Genomic DNA, 18,820 nt, shown 5'->3' on the forward strand with positions numbered 1-18,820 from the left:
CGCCGAGTGGAGCCGGGGACAGGCTGCCCCAGCAGGACGGTAAGGAGCGGGCACTCCCAGGGGGCCGAGGGACAGTGCATTGCCAGCTTGTGCCAGGCCTGCCCCCGGGGCAATCACGACCCCCCCCTCCCCTGAACTGGCATTCAGCCTCACTGGCTGGGCCACTGGGTCATGGGTCCTTGTCCCACAGCTGCCAGCCCCCCATAACTCCCCTCCCTGGGCCATGGACTGCCCTGGCAGGGGCTCTAAGGCAGGGTAGCTTGGGCTCCGGGGCCCGTTTACCCTGACCGTGATGCCCAGGGGGCACTGGGGACGCCTGGCCTCCAGACTGAGACTCCCACAAACTCACTGCATGCCTGGTCTGCTGAGAGCCGGGATCCAAGCCAGCTGGGTGCTGATGGGACGCTCTGTGCCTTGTGGGGGCTCATCCCTGGAGAACGCCCCCCCACAGGCTCTGCCCTATCTGTGCCCCCTGCCAGACACTCACCGGTCGCCCTCCCTCCCTGCAGGGTGCGGGCACCGAGGACAGCAGCCTCCTGGGCCCCTGGGCAATGCACCGGCCCTGGCAGCTCCTGGATGGGTAAGTCTGACCCCCCTCCCTGGCACTGCTGCCCTCCCCTCGCCCATGTCTGACAGTGCAGCGCCCCCCAGGACCTTTGCCATGTACATCAAGTGGGCGCAGCCAGTGCTAAGCCAGGAGACAACAGGGTGGGGGGGACGGGCATCGCCGACCTGCTCCTGCCCCATTGTAACCCGAGCAGTGCCATGGCGGGACACAGTTGGGGGGTCCGGGGTGAAGCCCCACCACCCCCTCCCCCTCCCCCAGCACCCAGCACCGCCTGTGGGAAGCCGGGCCCCGGACACTGGCACCTTCTTGGCCCAGGAGCCCCTGGCACCAAGCCAGGGCCCAGGGGAACCCACAATGGGGCAGGAGCCAGGCCAGACGGGCCCCATCCAGGGCAGAGGGTGGGACTTGGGGCCAGACGGGCCCGATCCATCTGGGGAAGCAGTCATGCGGGGTGGGGGGGGGCGGTCATGGAGCCCCAGAGCTGGGGGAGACTCCTGGCCTTGCTGTAACGTTGCCTCTTCTCTGACTGACGCTCTGGGGCTGGCGCTCTCTCACTACCCCCCAGGCTCAGGCTCCATGGCACTGCTGCAACCCCACTAAGGGCAAGTGGTGGGCACCTGGCTGGGACACCCTCAGCAGCACCAGGCAGGCCCGAGAGCCTGGAGACGTCCCCATCCCCCCCGTTCCTCAGTTTCCCCCCTGTGTGGCTGTGCTGTGAGGTGTCCCAGACCCCGGGGGGAGGCCGCGAGGGCATGGGGCTGGGTGTGAGTGCTCCCTGCGGGCGCAGGCCAGGCGGGACGGAGGACCTAACCCTGACCCCTCCGTGGGAAGGTTCTGGGACTCGGCGCCCTTCCAGGTGGTGTCGCGGCGCGAGGCGCTGGCCGGGCCCAGGCTGGTGGCGGGGCGGCGAGCGGTGCCTAGCTGGATGAGCGGGGCTCTGTGGAGCAGAGCTGCCCAGGTAGGAGCTGGGCGGGGGGCCAGCCACAGCCCGAAGATCCACACCCCCCTCCTACCACCCACCCCGCCACTGTGCCTGCCCTGGGCCCTGTCTCACTGTCAGAGGCTCTCCTGGGTACGGGTGGGTCCCCCCTTACTGCTCTGCCTGGCACAGTGCATGGGCAGGGCAGCCCCGCTGGGCCCACTCAGCCCCCGCTTGTCTTCCCATGGTGGGCACTCCTGGGTGGGTGTGGGTGAGCGGGTGCGGGGCACGGCCAGGGGAGGGGCTGGGGGGCACGGTGAGGGGGTGCGGGGCACGGCCGGGGGAGGGGCTGGGGGGCACGGTGAGCAGGCGCAGTGGGGTGGGGCACGGCCAAGGGAGGTGGTGTCTCCAGGGAGCTCGCAATATCTGGTGCCAGGGTGGCTGCCAGGCCTGGGACCTGGGTTGCTTCAGCGCCTCCTGGTTCTTGCTCCGTCCTCAGGTGTGAGCTCGGCCCAGCTCCCCGGGCTGGCCTGGCGCTGAGGAATCGCCTTGGTGCCAGGCTCTGCCGCTGGGCCATTGGCCTGGCTGAGCAGCTGGACGTGGCGTGGCCCGGGTGGGGCAGGACCGGCAGCTTGCACGGCCACGGGGCTCCGGGCAGCCTGTGCCGGGCAGCTCACAGCCACGTGCTGTGCGGGGCGGGTCCTGGTCACAGTGCGGTGCCATGAGGGGCGGGGGGGAGGGACTGGGCACAGCATGGAGGGCGGGGGGGGAAGTGGTCGCGGAGCCCGTGGCTGATCCCGCTGCTCCTGTGCCGTGGCCCCACGTGACCAGAGAAGGGGGGTCAGATCTGGTGGCACCAGGCGCCGGCTGATAGCGACGGAGGGGTCCCAGTGGGGCTGGCGCACTCTGGGACTTCCTTCCCCGGAGCCAGGGCCGGGACACGGGCTGGCTCACTGCCCCCACCCGCCCCCCCTGCCCTCCCCACGCTTGGCCGTCTCCTGCCCTGACGGGTACAGCCCCTCAGCAGCTACTGGGGGCAGCGAGGCCATGGGGGGCGGGGGGTGAGTGCCCAGACGAACCTGTGCAGTTATACCTGTGGGGGGCACCGTGCCCTCTCTGGTCAGCAGCCCAGCTGTGGCCCCTGCCTCGTTTCCGGGGGAGGGGGTTCGAGCCTCCAGAGATGCCCACCCAGGTGGACCCAGCTGGCTTCGGGCAGGTGACTCGGGACAGCACCAGGGAGCAGAACCCAGGTGCCCGTTGGCCCCGACCACCAGCCCTGCCGTGGGACGCAGGTCCCAGTGCCTGTCTGGCTCATGCCCAGCTCGCACGGGTGCCCCTGCTCCTGGCCACACCTGTGCTAGGTACCATCAGGGCAGCCACGAGGGGGTGCTGTGTCCAGCCTAGCCCCCACCCATGGGCTGCCCCCTGCTGGTCCCGAACCCCTCCCCCATGCTGCTCTGGGGCAGGGCTCCCCATGGCTGAGCGGGTGGAGGGGGGTCGTGGGGCCCCAGCAGCCCCAGGCAGGGCAATGAGTTTATCATCGGGCCACCACAGGGTTCGGGGTCCATAGAGGGTCTATAATGTCTGGCTGTGTCTCGTCTAAGCCCCAGGAGATGCCGTGCAGCGAGCCGGGGGCCCTTCCTGCCTGGGAGCTGCTGCAGAGAGAAACAGGGGCCCGGCAGCCCCACGAGCAGAGGTCGCCGGAGGCCCCGGGACCCCCCCAGAGGGGACAGCGGCTCCTCCTGGCCCCAAACGCGCTTCAGCGGCAGGGAACTCCACAGCCGGAGCCAGAGGCCCAGGAACGGGGGGAGCTGGAAACCCGGCAGCCGCGGGGGTCTCCACCAACGGCCCAGCGGGGGCTACAGAAAGCGCCGGGGGCCCAGCCGCTCCAGGGAGCTCCGCAGACAGAGCGGGCGGCTCCTGAGCCCCAAGATCCACAGGCCCTCGAGGCCCAGGACCAGGGGGAGCCCAGGGCCCAGAAGCCCCAGGGGCGCCCACACGGGGAGCAGGTGCCCCTTCCGGGGCAGTGGACCCCACAAGGGGACCCAGTGGCTCTTGAGCCCCCCGAACAGAGGGAGCCACTCGTCCTTCAGCCCCAGCAGCTGGACCCCCCTGAGCCCCCACAAAGGGAGCTGGGGCCCCGTCAGGCTCAGGGGGTGCTGCAAAGGAACAAGACTCCACTGGGGCTGTTGGGGGCCCTGGAGCCCCAGGGGTCCCTGGGGAGGGACCTCGCGGCCCTTCAGGCCCAGGAGCCGTGGCAAAGGGAGCCGGAGGCCGGCCAGCCCCAGGACCTTCGCGCTGGCCTGGGACCGATGGGGCTGCGAACCCCTGAGCCTGCCCAGAGGCAGCTGGAGACCTGGCAGGCCCCAGGGAGGCCGCAAAGGGAGCCAGGAGCTCCTGAGTCCCTGGGGGTCCCTGAGCTCCAGGAGGTTCTGCGGAGGGAGCCCCAAGGACAGCAGGCACCGCAGGCCTGTCGGCTCTGGGGGGCTCCACAGTCAGAACTTAGCGCCCCACACCTCCAGCGGGAGCCCCAGGCCCCTGCACCCCAGGAAGTGAGGGGCCCCCCAGAACCCCTTCAGCCTCAGGGATCTCTGCAGAGTGACCTGGAGCTTCTGCAGGGGGAGCAAGGAAGGCCCCAGGAAGGGAGGGAGCCAGTGGGCCCCGTGCACCAGGACCCAAAGGGGGCAGAGCTCCTTCTGCCCTGTGACACTCCCCAGAGCGAGCCAGAGCCTTGGGGGACCCAGGGGGCTCAGCTGATGGAGCCCTCAGGAGCCCCTCAGCCCCAGGGAGCTGTGCTGAGGGACCCCCCCTGGGCTCATCCCCAGGGACTGAGGGAGCTGAGACCAGCCCCAGTTCTGGGGCCAGGGAGCATCCAGGCCCAGGGGATGCTGCACGGGGAGGAGCTTCCAGCCCCTAGGCTCCAGCCAGCGCTGCCAGGGGAGGCCACCCCGCTGGAGCTGGGGCCGCTCTGGGCCCAGGGGCACCTGCAGGGGGACCCCAAAGTGAACCAGCCTCGGGAGCTGGGGGGGCCACGGATCCCACAGCTCCACAAAACTCCACTGGGGCCACTCCAGCCCCGGGAAAGTCCAGAGCTCCAGGAGCTGAAGGGAGAAGAGGCTCCCCAGGTCCCTCAGCTCAAGGGATGGGGGCCAGGGGCCTGTCAGCCCCAGGGAGCACTGCTGAGGGAGGCTCTTGGGCCCCGGGAACTTGGGGGTCCCCAGGTTCTTCTGCCCCAGGCACTGATAGGACCAGAGGTGGCCCAGCCTTGGAGAGCTCTGCTGCTGGAGGTGGAGCCTGCTCAGCACCGGGAGCAAGAGGCCCTGGAGCCCCTGGAGCCCCAGGAGCCAGAGACTGAGGAGCCCCAGGTGTCCCTGCAGCAGGAGCTGGAGACTGAGGAGCCCCAGGTGTCCCTGCAGTGGGAGCTGGAGACTGAGGAGCCCCAGGTGTCCCTGCAGTGGGAGCTGGAGACTGAGGAGCCTCGGGAGTCCCTGCAGCGGGAGGCAGAGACTGAGGAGCCCCAGGAGTCCCTGCAGTGGGAGCCAGAGGCCCTGGAGCCCCAGGTGTCCCTGCAGCCGGAGCCGGAGGCCCTGGAGCCCCGGGTGTCCCTGCAGCGGGAACTGGAGACTGAGGAGCCCTGGGTGTCCCTGCAGCTGGCTGGGGAGGCGCTGCCAGCCCAGGGTGCTGTCCAGTGGGGGCGGCAGGCCCATCATCTCCTAGAGCCAGCGGAAGCCACTGGGCCTTCCCCGCCCAGCCCCGGGCATCCTGGCCAGAGCCCTGGGGAGGCCCTGGAGTGGGATCAGGCAGTCCTCGGTACTGGAGGCTGTGGGGCGAGCCCTGGCTGGGCGGACCAGCACAGCGAGCGTGGAGAGGAAGCCATGGGGCCATGCTGGGTAAGGAGGGGCAGTGGGGAGGGAAGCCCTGAGGCAGGGGATGGAGGTGGGGACCATGGTGCAGAGGGGGTGTGGCCTGTGCCATGGGCTGGGGGCTCCATGCCTGGTGGGGGAGGGGGCGTGGCCCATGGTGCAGAGGAGGTGGGGCCAGTGCCATGGGCAGGGGGCTCCATGCCTGGTGGGGGAGGGGGTGTGACCAGTGCCATGGGATGGGGGGGGGCCCATGCCTGGGGGCAGGGGTTGGTGGCTGGGTTGGGAAAGCTGCTCAGGGATCTGGTGTTCCCCAAAGCGCCACAGCCCTGCAGCCCCCTGCCTGGAGCCCCCCAACCTGAAGGGAGGAGACCAGGGCTCCGCACGGCCCCAAGCAGCTCACGCAAGGAGCGCCGAGTGTGGGAAGCTGCCACCGGAGCCTGCCCTGGAGATAAGAGGGGTACACAGGCCCCCCCCCCACCAGCACGGGCACTGCCAGCTGGGAGGGGTTTGGCCCAGCCCCCAGGGAGCCAATTGTGCTGCTTCTCACTCCTGGCAGCGGGGGAGCCCCAGCCCAGCTGCGCTGAGCTCAGAGCGGGCCGGGTCCAGGTGCCCCCCAAGCCGACCCTGGCATGGGCCTATCCTATGCCCGCTAGCCATGTCCCAGCCCTGTAGAGTCACAGCTGGACCATGGCTTGGTGCCGGCCCGAATGCCCATCTTCCCTGGCCCGGGCACTGCGGGGTTAGCGTGGTGCCCGTCACGGTGCCCTCTGCACAGACCCATGGGCCAGGGAAGATGGGCATTCGGGCTGGCATTCGGGTCGCATCCCTTGTGCGGTGGGGGTGCTGCAGCCTGGGAAACCCAGGGGCTTGGGGGGTGGGCCGCGCTCAGAGGTCACCCGTTGTGGGGAGAGGCACATGAAGGGGGAGGGGTGTCTCGCTCAGCTGCCCAGGCCCCCTGGCACCCCCGTCCCTAATGCTTCTGGTGCCATTGCAGCCCGGCCTAGCCACCCCGTGGGGCCAGCTGCGGGGCAGCCCCCTGCGCCGGGAGAAGGCCTTTGTCCGCCCCTCCCGGAGGGAACAGCAGGAGGCCGTGCGCAGGCTGGCGGAGCTGCAGATGGAGGGGGGGCACAAGCGCCGGCGCGACAAGGAGCGGCAGCTGCTGCGGGTGAGGCGGGGGGCGGGGGCTGCCCGGACTCGCCCCGCACGTGGGCCCTGCTGTGGGGGCAGGGGACGTCCTGCCCAGGGCGCCCCCAGGGGTGAGGCTGGGGAGTGTCGCTGTTCTGGGCCCGGCCCCTGTGGTGTGGGGATCAGAGTGCCCGCCTCAGTGCCCCAGGGCCCGGCTGCCCCCTGGCGCTGCCTGGGAGGTGGGATGGGATCCTAGGGGCAAAGATCGGGCCAGGCAGGGGGTGTAACTCCGGGGCAGGCTGGCACCCCAGGGGGCGCTGCACCCTCTGCCCTGGCCTGTCCGGAGCTGGGGGGTGGCTGGGTCCCACTCTGGGCACTCTCTCCAGCCCCGTGGAGGCTCCGTTCCCCTGCCCTGGCAGGGCCAGGCCCCAGGAGCTCCCCGGGCAGGGCTGGCACAGCTGCTGTGCACCTGGAGAAGGGGCCACTCCTTGCCCAGCTGCCCCCTCCCCGGGCTCTCTCAGGTTCGGGTTCAAGCCCCCCCTTCTCCCCCCAGTTCCAGGAGCGACTGTCCATCGCCAGGCACAGGTCGGTGGAGAATCTTCTGGGGAGACCCCAGCCCCCTGCGGAGCCTCAGCTGCAGGCAAGGGCCCTTCTGCTGCCCAAGGGGGGGTCCAGCCCGGTGTGGGGCGGCGATCACCCCAGAGGGTGGGGGGTGGGATCCAGCCCCGTGTGGGGCCGGGGGGAGGCGATCACCCCGGGGGGGGTGGGAGCCAGCCCAGCATGGGGGCAGTAGGAAGTAGTTGCCCCAAGGGATGATGGGGGGGTGGGATCCAGCCCAGCGTGGGGGCAATAGGAGGGCCGGGGGAGGCAGTGGCCCCGGGGGTCAGGGCACAGATGCACCAGCAGCGGCAGATGGCAAGACCCTGTTGGCATCTCCCTAGACGGGGCAGGGGGCTGCCTGGGGCTCAGGGAGGTGGCCTGCCCCCCTGCCCCGCTCTCTCTGGGGCGCCGCTCCTCCACGCTCGAGGCTCTTGGCCGGCCAGGGCAGAAGTCCCCAGGCGGCTGGCTGTGCCCGGGGGGCAGGCTGTGCCTGGGGGGCAGGCTGGGTGGGGCAGCGTTGGCTCAGCCTGGCCCGTCCCCCTGGCAGGAGGCCCGGGCGCAGCAGAGGGAGGCGCTGAAGCAGCACCTGGAGCAGGTGAAGCGGGCGCGGACGCACGGCATGCAGGCCAGGGGCCACAGGCAGGTGTCCGTGGGGAGCGGCATGGCTGGGGGGCCGGGGGGGCAGGGGGGCAGAGGAGCAGTCCTGCAGCATGGGGCCGGGGAGCCGCGGGGGTGCCCTGGCGTCTCGTCTCTCGCTCCAGCCCACTGGCTGCTCCGAAGCAGGGCTGGGGTCCCTGCCATTCCCTCCCCCGCCCCCCGCATCTCTGCCTGGGGGCAGGCCTGGCCTGGGCAGGAGGGGGTCGGAGGGGAGTGCGGCTTGCGGGAGGGGATCGAGCAGAGCAGCAGGGCGTGTGGGGCCAAGACCCCCAGCTCTGGCCTGGGCCATCCCACCCCTGTGCTGGCTGTCCTGCCCGCCTCCCCCCAGGCTCATTCTGGCCCCAGGGTGCCCCCCCTCGCTTGCCCCAACTCTGGCCCAGACTGTCCAATCACAACCCCCCCATTGCCCTGCTCCCCCAGGGCTGGCCGCCCCTCTCCTGTGCTGCCCCAGGGCTGGCCGCCCCTCCCCCGTGCTGGCCCAGGGCTGGCTGCCACTCCCCCGTGCTGGCCCAAGTCGGGCCAGGCTCTCCGGCCTCACGCTGACCCATGCTGATCTCTCCACAGGAACACGCTGAGTTTCCAGGAGCTCTTGGAGTTGCTGGTGGCACCGGGTGAGGAAGGCAGCGACCTGAGCCGGGCTGGGAAGGCCTGAACGTGGGTGGGCACGCAGGGATGGGCAGCCCCCTCCCATCGCTCCCAGCCCGGCATTGCCCAGCCGCCAGGGGGCCGCCAGCACGCAGTCTGTGATGAAGTGGGGGATTTGCGTAATGTGTTGTATGAATAGTGTGTGCGCCTCAGTTTCTCCATGCGTGCAGCACGATTAACTAGGTGGGGGGACTCAGGTGTGAGCGTCTCGGGCTGCCTGGCCAGACGTTGTGACCGATTTTGCCGGAAAGACAACAAAGGACGGAGGAGGGGCACCTGGGCATGACTGGGGGTGGGGGGTGGGCTGTTGGCCACAGGACACCCTCCAGGTTTGGGACTCGGGGGAGAGCCCAGGGCTCTGGCCCCCCCAGATGGACTTTGCTGAAGGTTCCTGCTTTCTGTGCTAACAAGCTCTGTTCTCCGCTGTGTTCCCGACCACTAATAAACCTCCTGTGTCCCACGCTGGCTGAGTCCCTGCTGGCTGCGGAGTGGGGGTGCCTGGCCCCATTGGGGGTGTGTGAGGCTTCCCCAGGTGTCCCAGCCAGGTGGCCTCACTGTGGGGAGCATGGATGAGGGGGCTGAACGCTCCGAGGTCAGACCCCGGAGATGCTGTACCCAAGGGGGATTGCCCTGGTGAAAGCACGCCCTGAGGGGTGTCACACTGCCCCCAGGGTCCTGTCGGGCCCCCCCTGAGAGCGGGGCCAGAGCCCCGAGCGCCTGGGGAGTCCAGGGAGCCAGAGCCACCCCACAGCCTGCTGCCCAGCCACCCTGGGCTTTGACTGAGGTGGGGCAGACACCACGGCCGGGTGTGTGCAGGGCTGGCCTCATCCTTCTCGGCTCCCCCCATGCTCACCACGGCTCGGAGCTGTGGGGCTGGAGATCCCGGAGTGTGGGGGGTGCTGTGGGGCTGGAGATCCTGGAGCGTGGGGGGGGCGCTGTGGGGCTGGGGCACAGGGAACGACAGGAGCGGCAGCTCAGGGGCCATTCCCAGGGGCTGGAGAGGAGGCTCAGGGGTGCTGTGGGGCTCAGGCCCCCCTTCCCCCAGTGGTGGCTCTCTGGGGGGTCCCCACCAAGAGGGCGAGGGACTGCCGGTGAGGACAGTGGGCAGCCACCAGAGAGCCCCAGTGGATGGAGACACTGGCTAGGCAGGGGAGCCCCCCTGGCGCTGCCGGGGGCCTTGGAGAGGAGCCCGCAGGGCTGTGCAATGGCTCTGCCCACATGCGGCCCAGCCTGGCACAGCCTACAATAAAGTCACTCACCCTTCACCTTGGCACGGCCCCGGGGCTGTTACCATGAAGGATGTGCCAGGCCCTGCTGGCTGCCTGTGCCCACCCTGGACTCGCCGCAGGGCCTGGTGCCCAGCCTGCCCCTCACCGGCTGCCACTCCCAGAGCCTTGACCCTGCTTGGAGGGGCCCTGGCAGCCACAGGCTGGGCACTGGCCAGGCGGGGTCAGGCTCTGCCAGAGCCGGGTGCCAGGCCCAGCTGCCTTGGCATGCCGCTTTGCACAGAGGCGGTTACAGGGGAGGCCCCCGGGCCCTACATTTGGTTAGTGCCCGGCCGGGTGGGTGAAGGATGCACAGAGCCAGCGGGGCAGCACCAGGCGGTCGTGTTAGGAGAGCCCAGCGTCCCAAGCAGCCAGCGTGGTCCAGGGGTGGGGGGACTGGCCCGGTCCCAGGCCCAGAGCCCCATGGCGGGGGCGGGGGGTCGGGCTCTCACAAGGCCACATCGCGTGGGTCCAGCAGCGAGAAGACCCCATTCTTGCGGAAGAAGCTCTCGATGCGGCACTTGGGCGATGGGGGCACGTAGACGTTGGTGACTTTCCCTGGGCAGAGACACAAGGGAAGGGCGGTGAGCTGGGGGGGCAATGAGCTGGGGGGGCAGACCAGAACTCCAGACCCATCCCCCCCCCAAGCTGACTCATTGCCAACCTTCCCCCCCCTGGCAGCACTGGGCTCCCACGATCTTGCTCCGTGGTGAGTGTCCCCTGGCACAGGGGTGACCCCAGCGAGCCAAGAGGGGACCCCGGCTTTAACCCCAAGCCCTGGCGCCCTCCCCAGGCAGAGCCACTCGCTGGGCTATTGGCCGGCAGCTGGTGCTCCGACTGGCAGGGGTGAAGGGCTGGGGCATGAGGCCACCGTGGGCAGAGGAGTTGGCTTGGGGGGCAGCTGGGGAAGCTGTTGGGCCAGTCTGGCTGGGAGCCCTCCCACCCCCGGGAGGCAGGCCCAGAGCATGTGAAGGCTGAGGGGACATGGTGACTGTCATCGCAGTTCCAGAGCCCACGTGGGACCTGGCTGCAGCCGCAAAATGCTGAGAGCCTGGTGGGCTTTGCTCAGGGGGTTGTCACAGCTGGTGCTGGGCTGCAGGCCAGGCCCCCTCAGCACTAGAGCCTCCTGGCCAAGAACCACGGCCCTGCTTCTTGAGCCAGAGGGGAATCTCCATCACACCCCAGCACTATAGGGCCTATGACACACAGAAGACGAGCTCTCATCCCATCCAGCAGAGGGCAGGGCTGCCCCCTCCCCCAGGTCATTGCACTATTAGCACAAACCCAACCTGTGCCAGCCAGGTGCCCCGACACCGTGGGGGAAGGGGCTGGGGAACCCCCGGCGCACAGCGCCAGCCACAAGAGATCTGCTGTATGCAAATGAGCTCGGGCCGGCTGTGCTGATTGGCCCAGCCCGCTGCGAGGTCACAGCCGGCGTCATGGAGCCGTTCCGGGGGCACTGCCCCGAGGGGAGAGCGCCACCTCGTGGAACCCCCCCACCTCTGCGCCCCCCCACGCCAGCGCAGCCCCGGGCTATGGGGCGAGGTGGCCCTGCGGGCACAGGCGTGAGGCGGGGGCAGGGCTCTGCCCCCCAGCGCCCGCTGCCCCGGCTCACCCATCTGCCAGCCGTAGACGAAGTTGGTGGTGACGGGGGTGTAGTACTTCTCCTCGGGCCCGCGGGTCGTGCGGAGGCGCAGGTACCGCCGCCGGCCCTCGCCGTCCTGAGAGATGCCCTGGTACAGCAGCTTCCGCACCTCCGGCGCCACGGGCTTCATCTCCCCCGCCGGGACGCCCGGGGCGGCCTCGGCGGGGGCCTCGGGCGGCTGCTGGGCCTGGGCCACGGGCGCCGGAGACCGGAGGGCGGGCAGCTTGAGCGGCTCCCTGGCGGCCCGGCGCCGCTGCTCCTGCTTGGCCTTGACGGAGGCCCCGAAACGCTGGTGCCAGCGGAAGCGGAGTCTCAGCTCCTTGAGGTACTCCTCCTTCCAGAAGGCCTGCTGCTGCGTGTCCATGCTCAGCTGGCGTGCCATGCTGGCACCCGCCGGCCGCCCCCGGGCGCCCTGCGCTCAGACGCCCCCCCCGAGAGCTGCTGGGGGCCCCCCTGTGGCAAGGCTGAGCTGCGCCCCGAGGGCCTCCTGCACCGGGTACCCTGTGGGCACAAGTCCGGGACTCGGGTCCCGTCCCTGCTGTGCCCCCCCCCCCAGGCCAGGGGCAGCTGGTACCATTGTCAGCTGTGTTGCCATGGCAGCTGCATCACACCCCGGAGCTCACAGAGGCCGGGGGGCAAGGGGCTGCCTGGCACTGACCCGGCTGCTGCCCTGCTCCGGGGCCCCAGCAATGGCTCCAGGGCAGGGACGTCTGAATCTCACCCGGGGCAGCCCCCCAGCGGTGCCCTCCATCAGCAGCGGCTGCCCGCGGCCCCTGCTGGCCAGCCCAGGGGGCACTGAGCCTGGGCATCGCTGCTCACATGCTGGCTGCCCCGTGGCACCTCGGTGAGTGTGTGTGGGGGGGAGACCAGCTGCCCCAAGGATCAGATGGGCCAGGGCTGTACTGGTGCTGATGGGAAAGGGGGGGATGCTCTGGGAGTCACCCCCCCCCCCCCCCGGTGACATTATGAGTGTAATATAACGTCTCATTGAAAGGTGACAGGGCCAGAAAGAGTTAATTACCTCCCAGCCTGACCCAGGGCCAGACCCCACCCCAAACCGCCCTCCCCTGGGATCCCACCCCCTATCCAACCCCCCTGCTCCCAGTCCCCTGACTGCCCTGACCTTTATCCACCCCTCCCCAACAGCCCCCCAGGGACTCCCACGCCTTATCCAACCCCCGCTGTGCCCCGACCGCCCCAGAACCTCCACCCCATCCAACCGCTCCCTGTCCCCTGACTGCCCCCCAGGGCCCCCTGCCCAACCCCCCCACCGCCGCCCCCTTACCCTGCCGCTCAGAGTGGCAGGAGCTCGCAAAAGGGGGGACAGCGGTGGAGGGGCCGGAGCTCAAGGGCCGGGCAGGATGGTCCCGTGGGCCGGATGAGGCCCACGGGCCATAGTTTGCCCACCACTGGGTTAATGGATAAATGACCCTGTGCTAATTGCCAGGATGTTTGGGAGAAGGAAAGTTAAGCGTATTGTTTTCTCAGGCCAAGAAGCTGCAGGAAATGTATAAAAACCCTGGGACAGGATCCTTCTTCATCTCAGATCTGCTTTGGGTTCAGGAGGGGGAAACCCTGAGCCATAAGGATGGAGATCCCCAGTCACTGACCGGAGTCACCCTGAATATGGACATTCGGCTATAGCCTCTGGACTATTTCTAAAAGGACTTTTGGCAACTACAAACTCCCCATCTCTGCTCTGCATCTGGACCTCAAGAAATTGAACCCAAGTCTGTCTGTATCTTGATCTTTCAACCAACTCTCTCTTTTCTTTTTAAATACATTTTAGTTGACTTAATAAGAATTGGCTGTAAGCGTGTATTTTGGGTAAGATCTAAGTTATTTGACCTGGGTCTGGGGCTTGGTCCTTCGGGATCGAGAGAACCTTCTTCTGTCACTGGGGTGTTGGTTTCCATAACCATTCGCCCCCATAACGAGCGGCGCTGGTGGGGACACTGGTGTGTCTGAGGGAATTGCTTGTGTGACTTGTGGTTAGCCAGTGGGGTGAGACCGAAGTTGGGCCGGCTTGGTGCCTTAGTAATAAAGGACACTGAGCTCTGGGCTGTGACTGCCCTGCTCTAAGCCATAGGTCCTGAATTGATACTCTCCGTTGTGTCCCCCATGAGCTCTGCAGTGGCCTGGTACAAAGCCCAGCCCCCTTCCCAGGGGCTGCGAGCTCCTGCTGCTCTGAGGGGCATGGCAGTGGGGGGGTTGGGCAGGGGGCCCTGGGGGGCAGTCAGGAGACAGGGAGTGGTTGGATGGGGTGGAGGTTCTGGGGCGGTCGGGGCACAGGGGGAGGTTGGATAAGACATGGGAGTCCCTGGGGGGCTGTCGGGGAGGGGTGGATAAGGGTCGGGGCAGTCAGGGGACTGGGAGCGAGGTGGCCGAGAGGCTACAAGCCCCAGTGGATTAAACCTGGGCCTGTACTTGTGGCTGTTAGAATACCCCCCGCCCCCCAAGGACTTGCAGAGGGACGCAGAGCAGATGGCGCCCGCCAGCAGATGCCAGCTCCAGGGGGCAGGTGCTGTGCTTGGGGTGGGCGCTCGCAGCCCAGACTCCTGGGTTCCCAGCTCTGCCAGACTGACCTTGGGAGGGTCAGTGCCTGGCTGCAGGTATTTGGGGCCAGGATCCAAGGTTCTGCCGGGGGCAGCCTGAGGCTGGCAGGAAGCAAGCTGTGCAGAGGGCAGGGGCCCCCAAAGGCACTGCCAGCTAGGCAGGGGGCAGATCAGTGGCATGCAGGAAGCTTAGGCCAGCCCTCAGAGGGAGCAGCACGGGGTGGTGCAGTTCAGATAGCAGCTGGATAGGGGGGCTCTTGCCCCACTAGGAGGGGTCACCCACCTGGGGTGCCCCTCAGGCTCATAGACTGGGCACAGCCCCTAACCTGCATGCCCCACAGGATGGGCAGTGAACGGGGTGGGGAGGGGGCGGCTGGGAGCCAGAGCAGACAGGCTCCCTGGCCCCTGGTTCCCCAGGGCTCAGGGGCCCTCTCTGGCTCTTGACACACAAGCTCGAATCAAGTCCCCCAGAGCGGCACATGCCACACGCCCCAGGCTGGCACCTCGGGGGCTGGGGAAGGCTCTGTGCTGACAAACTCTGGGACAGGGCTGCCAGCACCAGGCCGTGGAACTGGCGAGGCCCCAGGGCAGAGCACACACCCTAGAGAGCACCTGGGCTCCGCCCGGCCTGCCCAGGGAGCGTGGAGCAGGGGGGCATCATCACTGCACCCTCAGCTGGCCCTGGAATGGGGGTGGGCTGCTGGGCTTCCCTAGCAGCACCCGCCTGAGGGCAGACCCAGAGACCCCCCGCTTGTGATCAGCTCCCAGCCCAGAGCCCAGCCCAGCTCGCTCTATAAACCATGCCACCCCCAGCCCTGCTGAGCTGTGCCAATGGTTAATTCATTGGCCCTGAGCCAGCCCCCCCGGCCGCGCTGGCCCCAGCTCAGTGCCCTCCTGGCTCATCTGCCCAGGCCGCTCTAGCGCCCCCCTGCCACGCGGGCACCCTGTAGCACTGACTGTGGAAGCTCCTGGCCGGCTCCCAGCACCACGGGCACAGTGGCCTGGCTAAAGAGTCCCAGCACCTCCCCGGCTCTCCCTCCGCTCTGCAGCAGCAGCCGGCCCACACGGCTCGGCACTTCCACCGCCCCAGCCCTGCCGGCAGCAGCAGGGTGCCCCTGGGTCTGTCACGCTCTGTGCAGAGCCAGGTCCGGGCAGGGGACAGAGAGCTGCCCCCAGGCAGGAGGGCAGGCCCAGAACCAGGCTGGGAGCGGCCCCGGCCGGCTGGAGCTGTCCCATGTGGGCAGGGAGCTGGCACAGGCCAGCTCCTCCCCTCAGGGCTCTGCCCAGCATTGCAGCCAGCTGGGACATGGTGAAACTGAACCCGGGAGGCCGGAAGCAGCCAGGGCAGGGAGAGGAGCAGCCACCAGGGGAGGGAGAGGGACAGAGCCCGGGGGCAAGGAGACAGCAGCACCCATATTCAGTGCCCCCTCCTCCTGTTTAGGAGCAGCAGATTCACCAGCCACTGGCACTCCCCACCTAGCGCCTGCGTTCATGAACTAGCTGGTGCCACCAGGCTGGAAGGGCAGAGGGCATCACCCGCTGGTCAGCTACCGGCCCAGCCGTGGCTCCGCAGCCGGTTTCCCTGGGGCCGTGGCAGCCCCATGCGCAGCAGCCAGCAAGCGCGGCGCGGTCAGCAGGGGTGCACGTCGCTGCACGTCCCTCCGCCCACCTAGGTCAGGGCCAGGAGCCAGGCCAGCCTGGATGCCGCCCGCCTAGGTCAGGGCCACCAGGCCTCGGGCTGGTGCTGAGGACAAGGCAGCTGCCGGCTCCTCAGAGCCGCATGCGGGTGAGTCGCAGCCACTTCCCCTTTCGGGGTCACGGGACGGGCTCATAAGCAGCCCCCCCGCCGGGGACAAGCCAGCGCCTGCCTGGGGAGGAGGTTTGCTGGCAGAGCGTCACTGGGAGCGAAGGCTGGTGACTGCCGAGAGAGGCTAGCCTCCCCGCAGCCCCTGCCAAGGGCAGGTGCATACAGGAGAGGGGGCAGGTGTGTGTGTATGGGGGGGGAGGTCAGGATTGCGCGCACACCCCCATCTCCACTGCAGGCAAGTGACCGGCCTAACCAGGGAGCTCCCGGCAGGCGGGAGAATGCCAGTGCAGAAAACCGGGAGCTGGGCTGGGCCTGGCCCCGGCCGGCAGGAGCTGTCCCGGACAGGCAGGGAGCTCAGCACAGGCCAGCTCCTCAGCCCGGCTCGGTTTTAACCCCTCGCCCTCCAGCTGAGCCCCCTCCCTGCTGGTGCTCTGCCCACACCGGGGCCCTTGGGGCGCAGCCCAGCTCGGGAGGGCGTCTGCCCCAGCACAGAGCACAGGAATCGGGGGTGGGGGGGGGCTCCTCTGCTTTAATGTAACAGCTCAACCGTCACAGGAACATACACGAGGCGGATCTGCCGGCAGCACACGGAGGGACGGGGGAGCCGGGGCTCTGGGAAACGGGAGGGGTGTGGCCGAGCCAGGGGCATGGGCCAGCTCTGGCACCCACCTTGCTGCTGCCCCCCCAGGCCAACGGGCACACAGCCCCTGCCCCCAGCACACAGGGGCTTGGGGAGAGTTTGGAGGCAGCAGCATGGATTAGGTGCATTTGGCCCTCAGCCCCACAGCTGGTGGGAGGCCCCTGGAGCCCCAGAGGGGGTCAGAGGAGCAGGGTGGGGAGGAGAGCCACGTAGGCCTAACACGCCCCCCCCACACTCCCGGGGAGCCAGTCTGGGCCCAGACGCCCCAGCACAGGGGGCTGCAGCAATTCAGCCCTGGGGAGGGGCAGATGCTGTTCGGTGCCCCCGAAGAACGGCAGAAGCAGCCGCTCCCCCGGGGGTCAGCTGGGGCCCGCTGGGGCGACCGGGCCCGAGGCTGGAGGGAGGGAGCCGGCCGGGGCCCGGGGCCGGCGAGCGCAGCCCCTAGCGCAGGTCCTCGGCGGTGAACATGCCCCTGGCGCGGCGCAGGATGGAGTCCTTGGCGGCGTCGTAGGGGTGCTCCTTGGAGGGGATCTCCAGCACGGCGGGCAGCGAGCGGGTGTGCGCGTCCAGCACGTGCCGGATCAGCTCCGCGATGAACTGGTTGATCAGGATGATGCCGATGTCCTCGCGGCTCAGGAAGCTCCTGGGGGGGGATGGAGGGGGCTGCACCAGGGGGAACTGACAGCCCCCCCCTCGAGCCAGCACCTGCCCCCCCAAACCATCACCTGCAGACCCCCCAGGGAACCAGCACCTGCACCCTCCACTGGATAAGCAAAGCCGGACTCCTGGGTCCCCCGCAGCTCCAGGCTCAGCTCCCCGCACCCCCTGGCTGCCCCCCCCCCCCGCGCCCCGGTGGTCCCGCCCGGCTCCCCCCCGCCCCCGCGCCCCGGCGGTCCCGCCCGGCTCCCCCCCGCCCCCGCTCCCCGGTGGTCCCGCCCGGCTCCCCTCCGCCCCCGAGCCCCGGTGGTCCCGCCCGGCTTCCCCCCCACCCGCGCGCCCCGGTGGTCCCGCCCGGCTCCCCGCCCCCCCGCTCCCCGGTGGTCCCGCCCGGCTCCCCCCACCCCCGCGCCCCGGTGGTCCCGGCCGCGCACCGGAAGGTCTCCTCGATCTCGGTCAGGCTCGTGTCCTTCTCCACCACCAGGAAGTTGGGCTTGCGGTGCTTGTTGAGCTCGCCCACCCCGCCCAGCAGGAAGCCCGTCACCGTGTCCTCGTCCCCCATCACCGCGATCAGCTTCCCCCGCCCGGCCATGGCTCGAGTCCGCCGCCGCCCGCCGCCGGCCCCTGAGACCCTCGGCGCGCACGGCGCATGCGCGGCCGGCCCCTGCAGCACCCGGCTGCGCGTGCGCGGCTGGCTCCCCCGCCCCCCGCCATTCGGAGCATGCGCATCTCGCGCCGAGCGCTCGGAGCCTGGCGGAGCGATTCCACGCGTGCGCGGGCGCTGCTTGTGACCCGCGGGCTCGTGCACCTCTGCGCTGTGCTCCCCCTCCCCCCGAGCTCGGAGAGAACCCAGGAGTCCTGCCCCCTCCTCCACTCTACCCCCCCAGACCATGTGATGAAGTGGGAATTGTTTGTAGTATTTCTTCTGGCGCTTGGCCGTGCCTCAGTTTCCCGGGTGTGCTGCTTTGTTCCCAAGCGGGGCCGGGCCGGGAGGACTCACCGGGGTGGCCCCAGCTGGCTGGGCCCTGGGCCCTGCGCCCTGGGCATGCCCCCAAGCACCCAGTGCCCCCCGGAGCGCCGAACCCCCCGCCTGGCCGCAGGGCCGGAGCTGCGGGAACAGGGCCCGGGGGGCAGGGGTGGGTGGATTCGGACCATGGACTGAGGGAGCCTGACCCTGGGGCTCTCTGCGGCCTGGCCTCGCTGGGCTCTGGGCTGCCCCGAGGCCTCCTCGGCGGGGCGCCCGCTACTGCCTACACCCACCGGTGCGGCCAGCCGGGGCAGCGGTGCCGCAGATGCCGGGCGCGGGGCCAATCCCCAGGGGCCCTGCACCGCTCCCCCGCGGTGGGACGCCCTGAGCAGAGCTCATGGGAGGGGGGAGCCTGGGGGGCTGCAGGCCCAGCCTCAGGGCACACTGAGACGGCGGGGATTAGCCTGGAGGCCATGAGCCCCCTTGGGAGTCTGCCCCACTGAAGGGCTCCTCCCAGAGACTGAGTCAAAACTGGGGACACAGCGCTGACCATGTGGGTCCACGACAGACCCCACTCCCCTCCCAGAGCTGGGAGAGAACCCTGGAGTCCTGGCTGCCAGGCCCCCCTGCTCTAACCACTTGACCCCACTCCCCTCCCAGAGCTGGGAGAGAACCCAAGAGTCCTGGCTCCAGCCCCCTGCTCTAACCCGCCCCCTCCCAGAGCTCGTGTAGGGCCAGGCCCTCGTGCGCGGGGTGTTGATTTGTGGGTGCTCAATGTGTGGGTGCTCAGCCGCCCTGGGGAACGTTTGCAGAGGCTCCTTTGTTCGCTGCCGAGCCAGGGCCTGGTTCTGGACCCCGTGGCGTCATTCTGCTCTGGGCGGCCCGACTGGCAAACCCACGGGCAGAG

The 18,820-nt window shown here is 69.4% G+C and overlaps 2 protein-coding genes across 2 annotated transcripts; both read right to left on the bottom strand.

Annotated features, from left to right (window-relative positions):
- Positions 1-8,287: 8,287 nt before the first annotated feature.
- ATP6V1FNB (ATP6V1F neighbor) lies at positions 8,288-11,886 on the bottom strand. The gene is made up of 2 exons (XM_037902737.2): positions 11,258-11,886; positions 8,288-10,200 (listed from the first exon to the last, which is right to left on the bottom strand). The coding sequence occupies exons 1-2, from the start codon at positions 11,667-11,669 to the stop codon at positions 10,091-10,093; spliced, it is 522 nt and encodes a 173-aa protein (XP_037758665.1). The 5' UTR covers positions 11,670-11,886; the 3' UTR covers positions 8,288-10,090.
- Positions 11,887-16,159: 4,273 nt separating this feature from the next.
- Positions 16,160-17,626, bottom strand: ATP6V1F (ATPase H+ transporting V1 subunit F). Its single transcript, XM_037889432.2, has 2 exons — positions 17,381-17,626; positions 16,160-16,932 (listed from the first exon to the last, which is right to left on the bottom strand). Exons 1-2 carry the CDS (start codon positions 17,536-17,538, stop codon positions 16,731-16,733), a joined length of 360 nt encoding a protein of 119 aa, XP_037745360.1. The 5' UTR covers positions 17,539-17,626; the 3' UTR covers positions 16,160-16,730.
- Positions 17,627-18,820: the final 1,194 nt, after the last annotated feature.

Source organism: Chelonia mydas, chromosome 1, assembly GCF_015237465.2.
Source record: "Chelonia mydas isolate rCheMyd1 chromosome 1, rCheMyd1.pri.v2, whole genome shotgun sequence".
In the NCBI taxonomy this organism is placed as follows: domain Eukaryota; kingdom Metazoa; phylum Chordata; order Testudines; family Cheloniidae; genus Chelonia; species Chelonia mydas.

Coding starts and splice junctions, on each gene's coding strand:
- ATP6V1F (XM_037889432.2), bottom strand. CDS start 17,538: ATGGCCGGGCGGGGGAAGCTGATCGCGGTGATGGGGGACGAGGACACG. Junction 16,933..17,380: donor GAGATCGAGGAGACCTTCCG/GTGCGCGGCCGG, acceptor ATCCCCCCCCAG/GAGCTTCCTGAGCCGCGAGG.
- ATP6V1FNB (XM_037902737.2), bottom strand. CDS start 11,669: ATGGCACGCCAGCTGAGCATGGACACGCAGCAGCAGGCCTTCTGGAAG. Junction 10,201..11,257: donor CGTCTACGGCTGGCAGATGG/GTGAGCCGGGGC, acceptor GTCTCTGCCCAG/GGAAAGTCACCAACGTCTAC.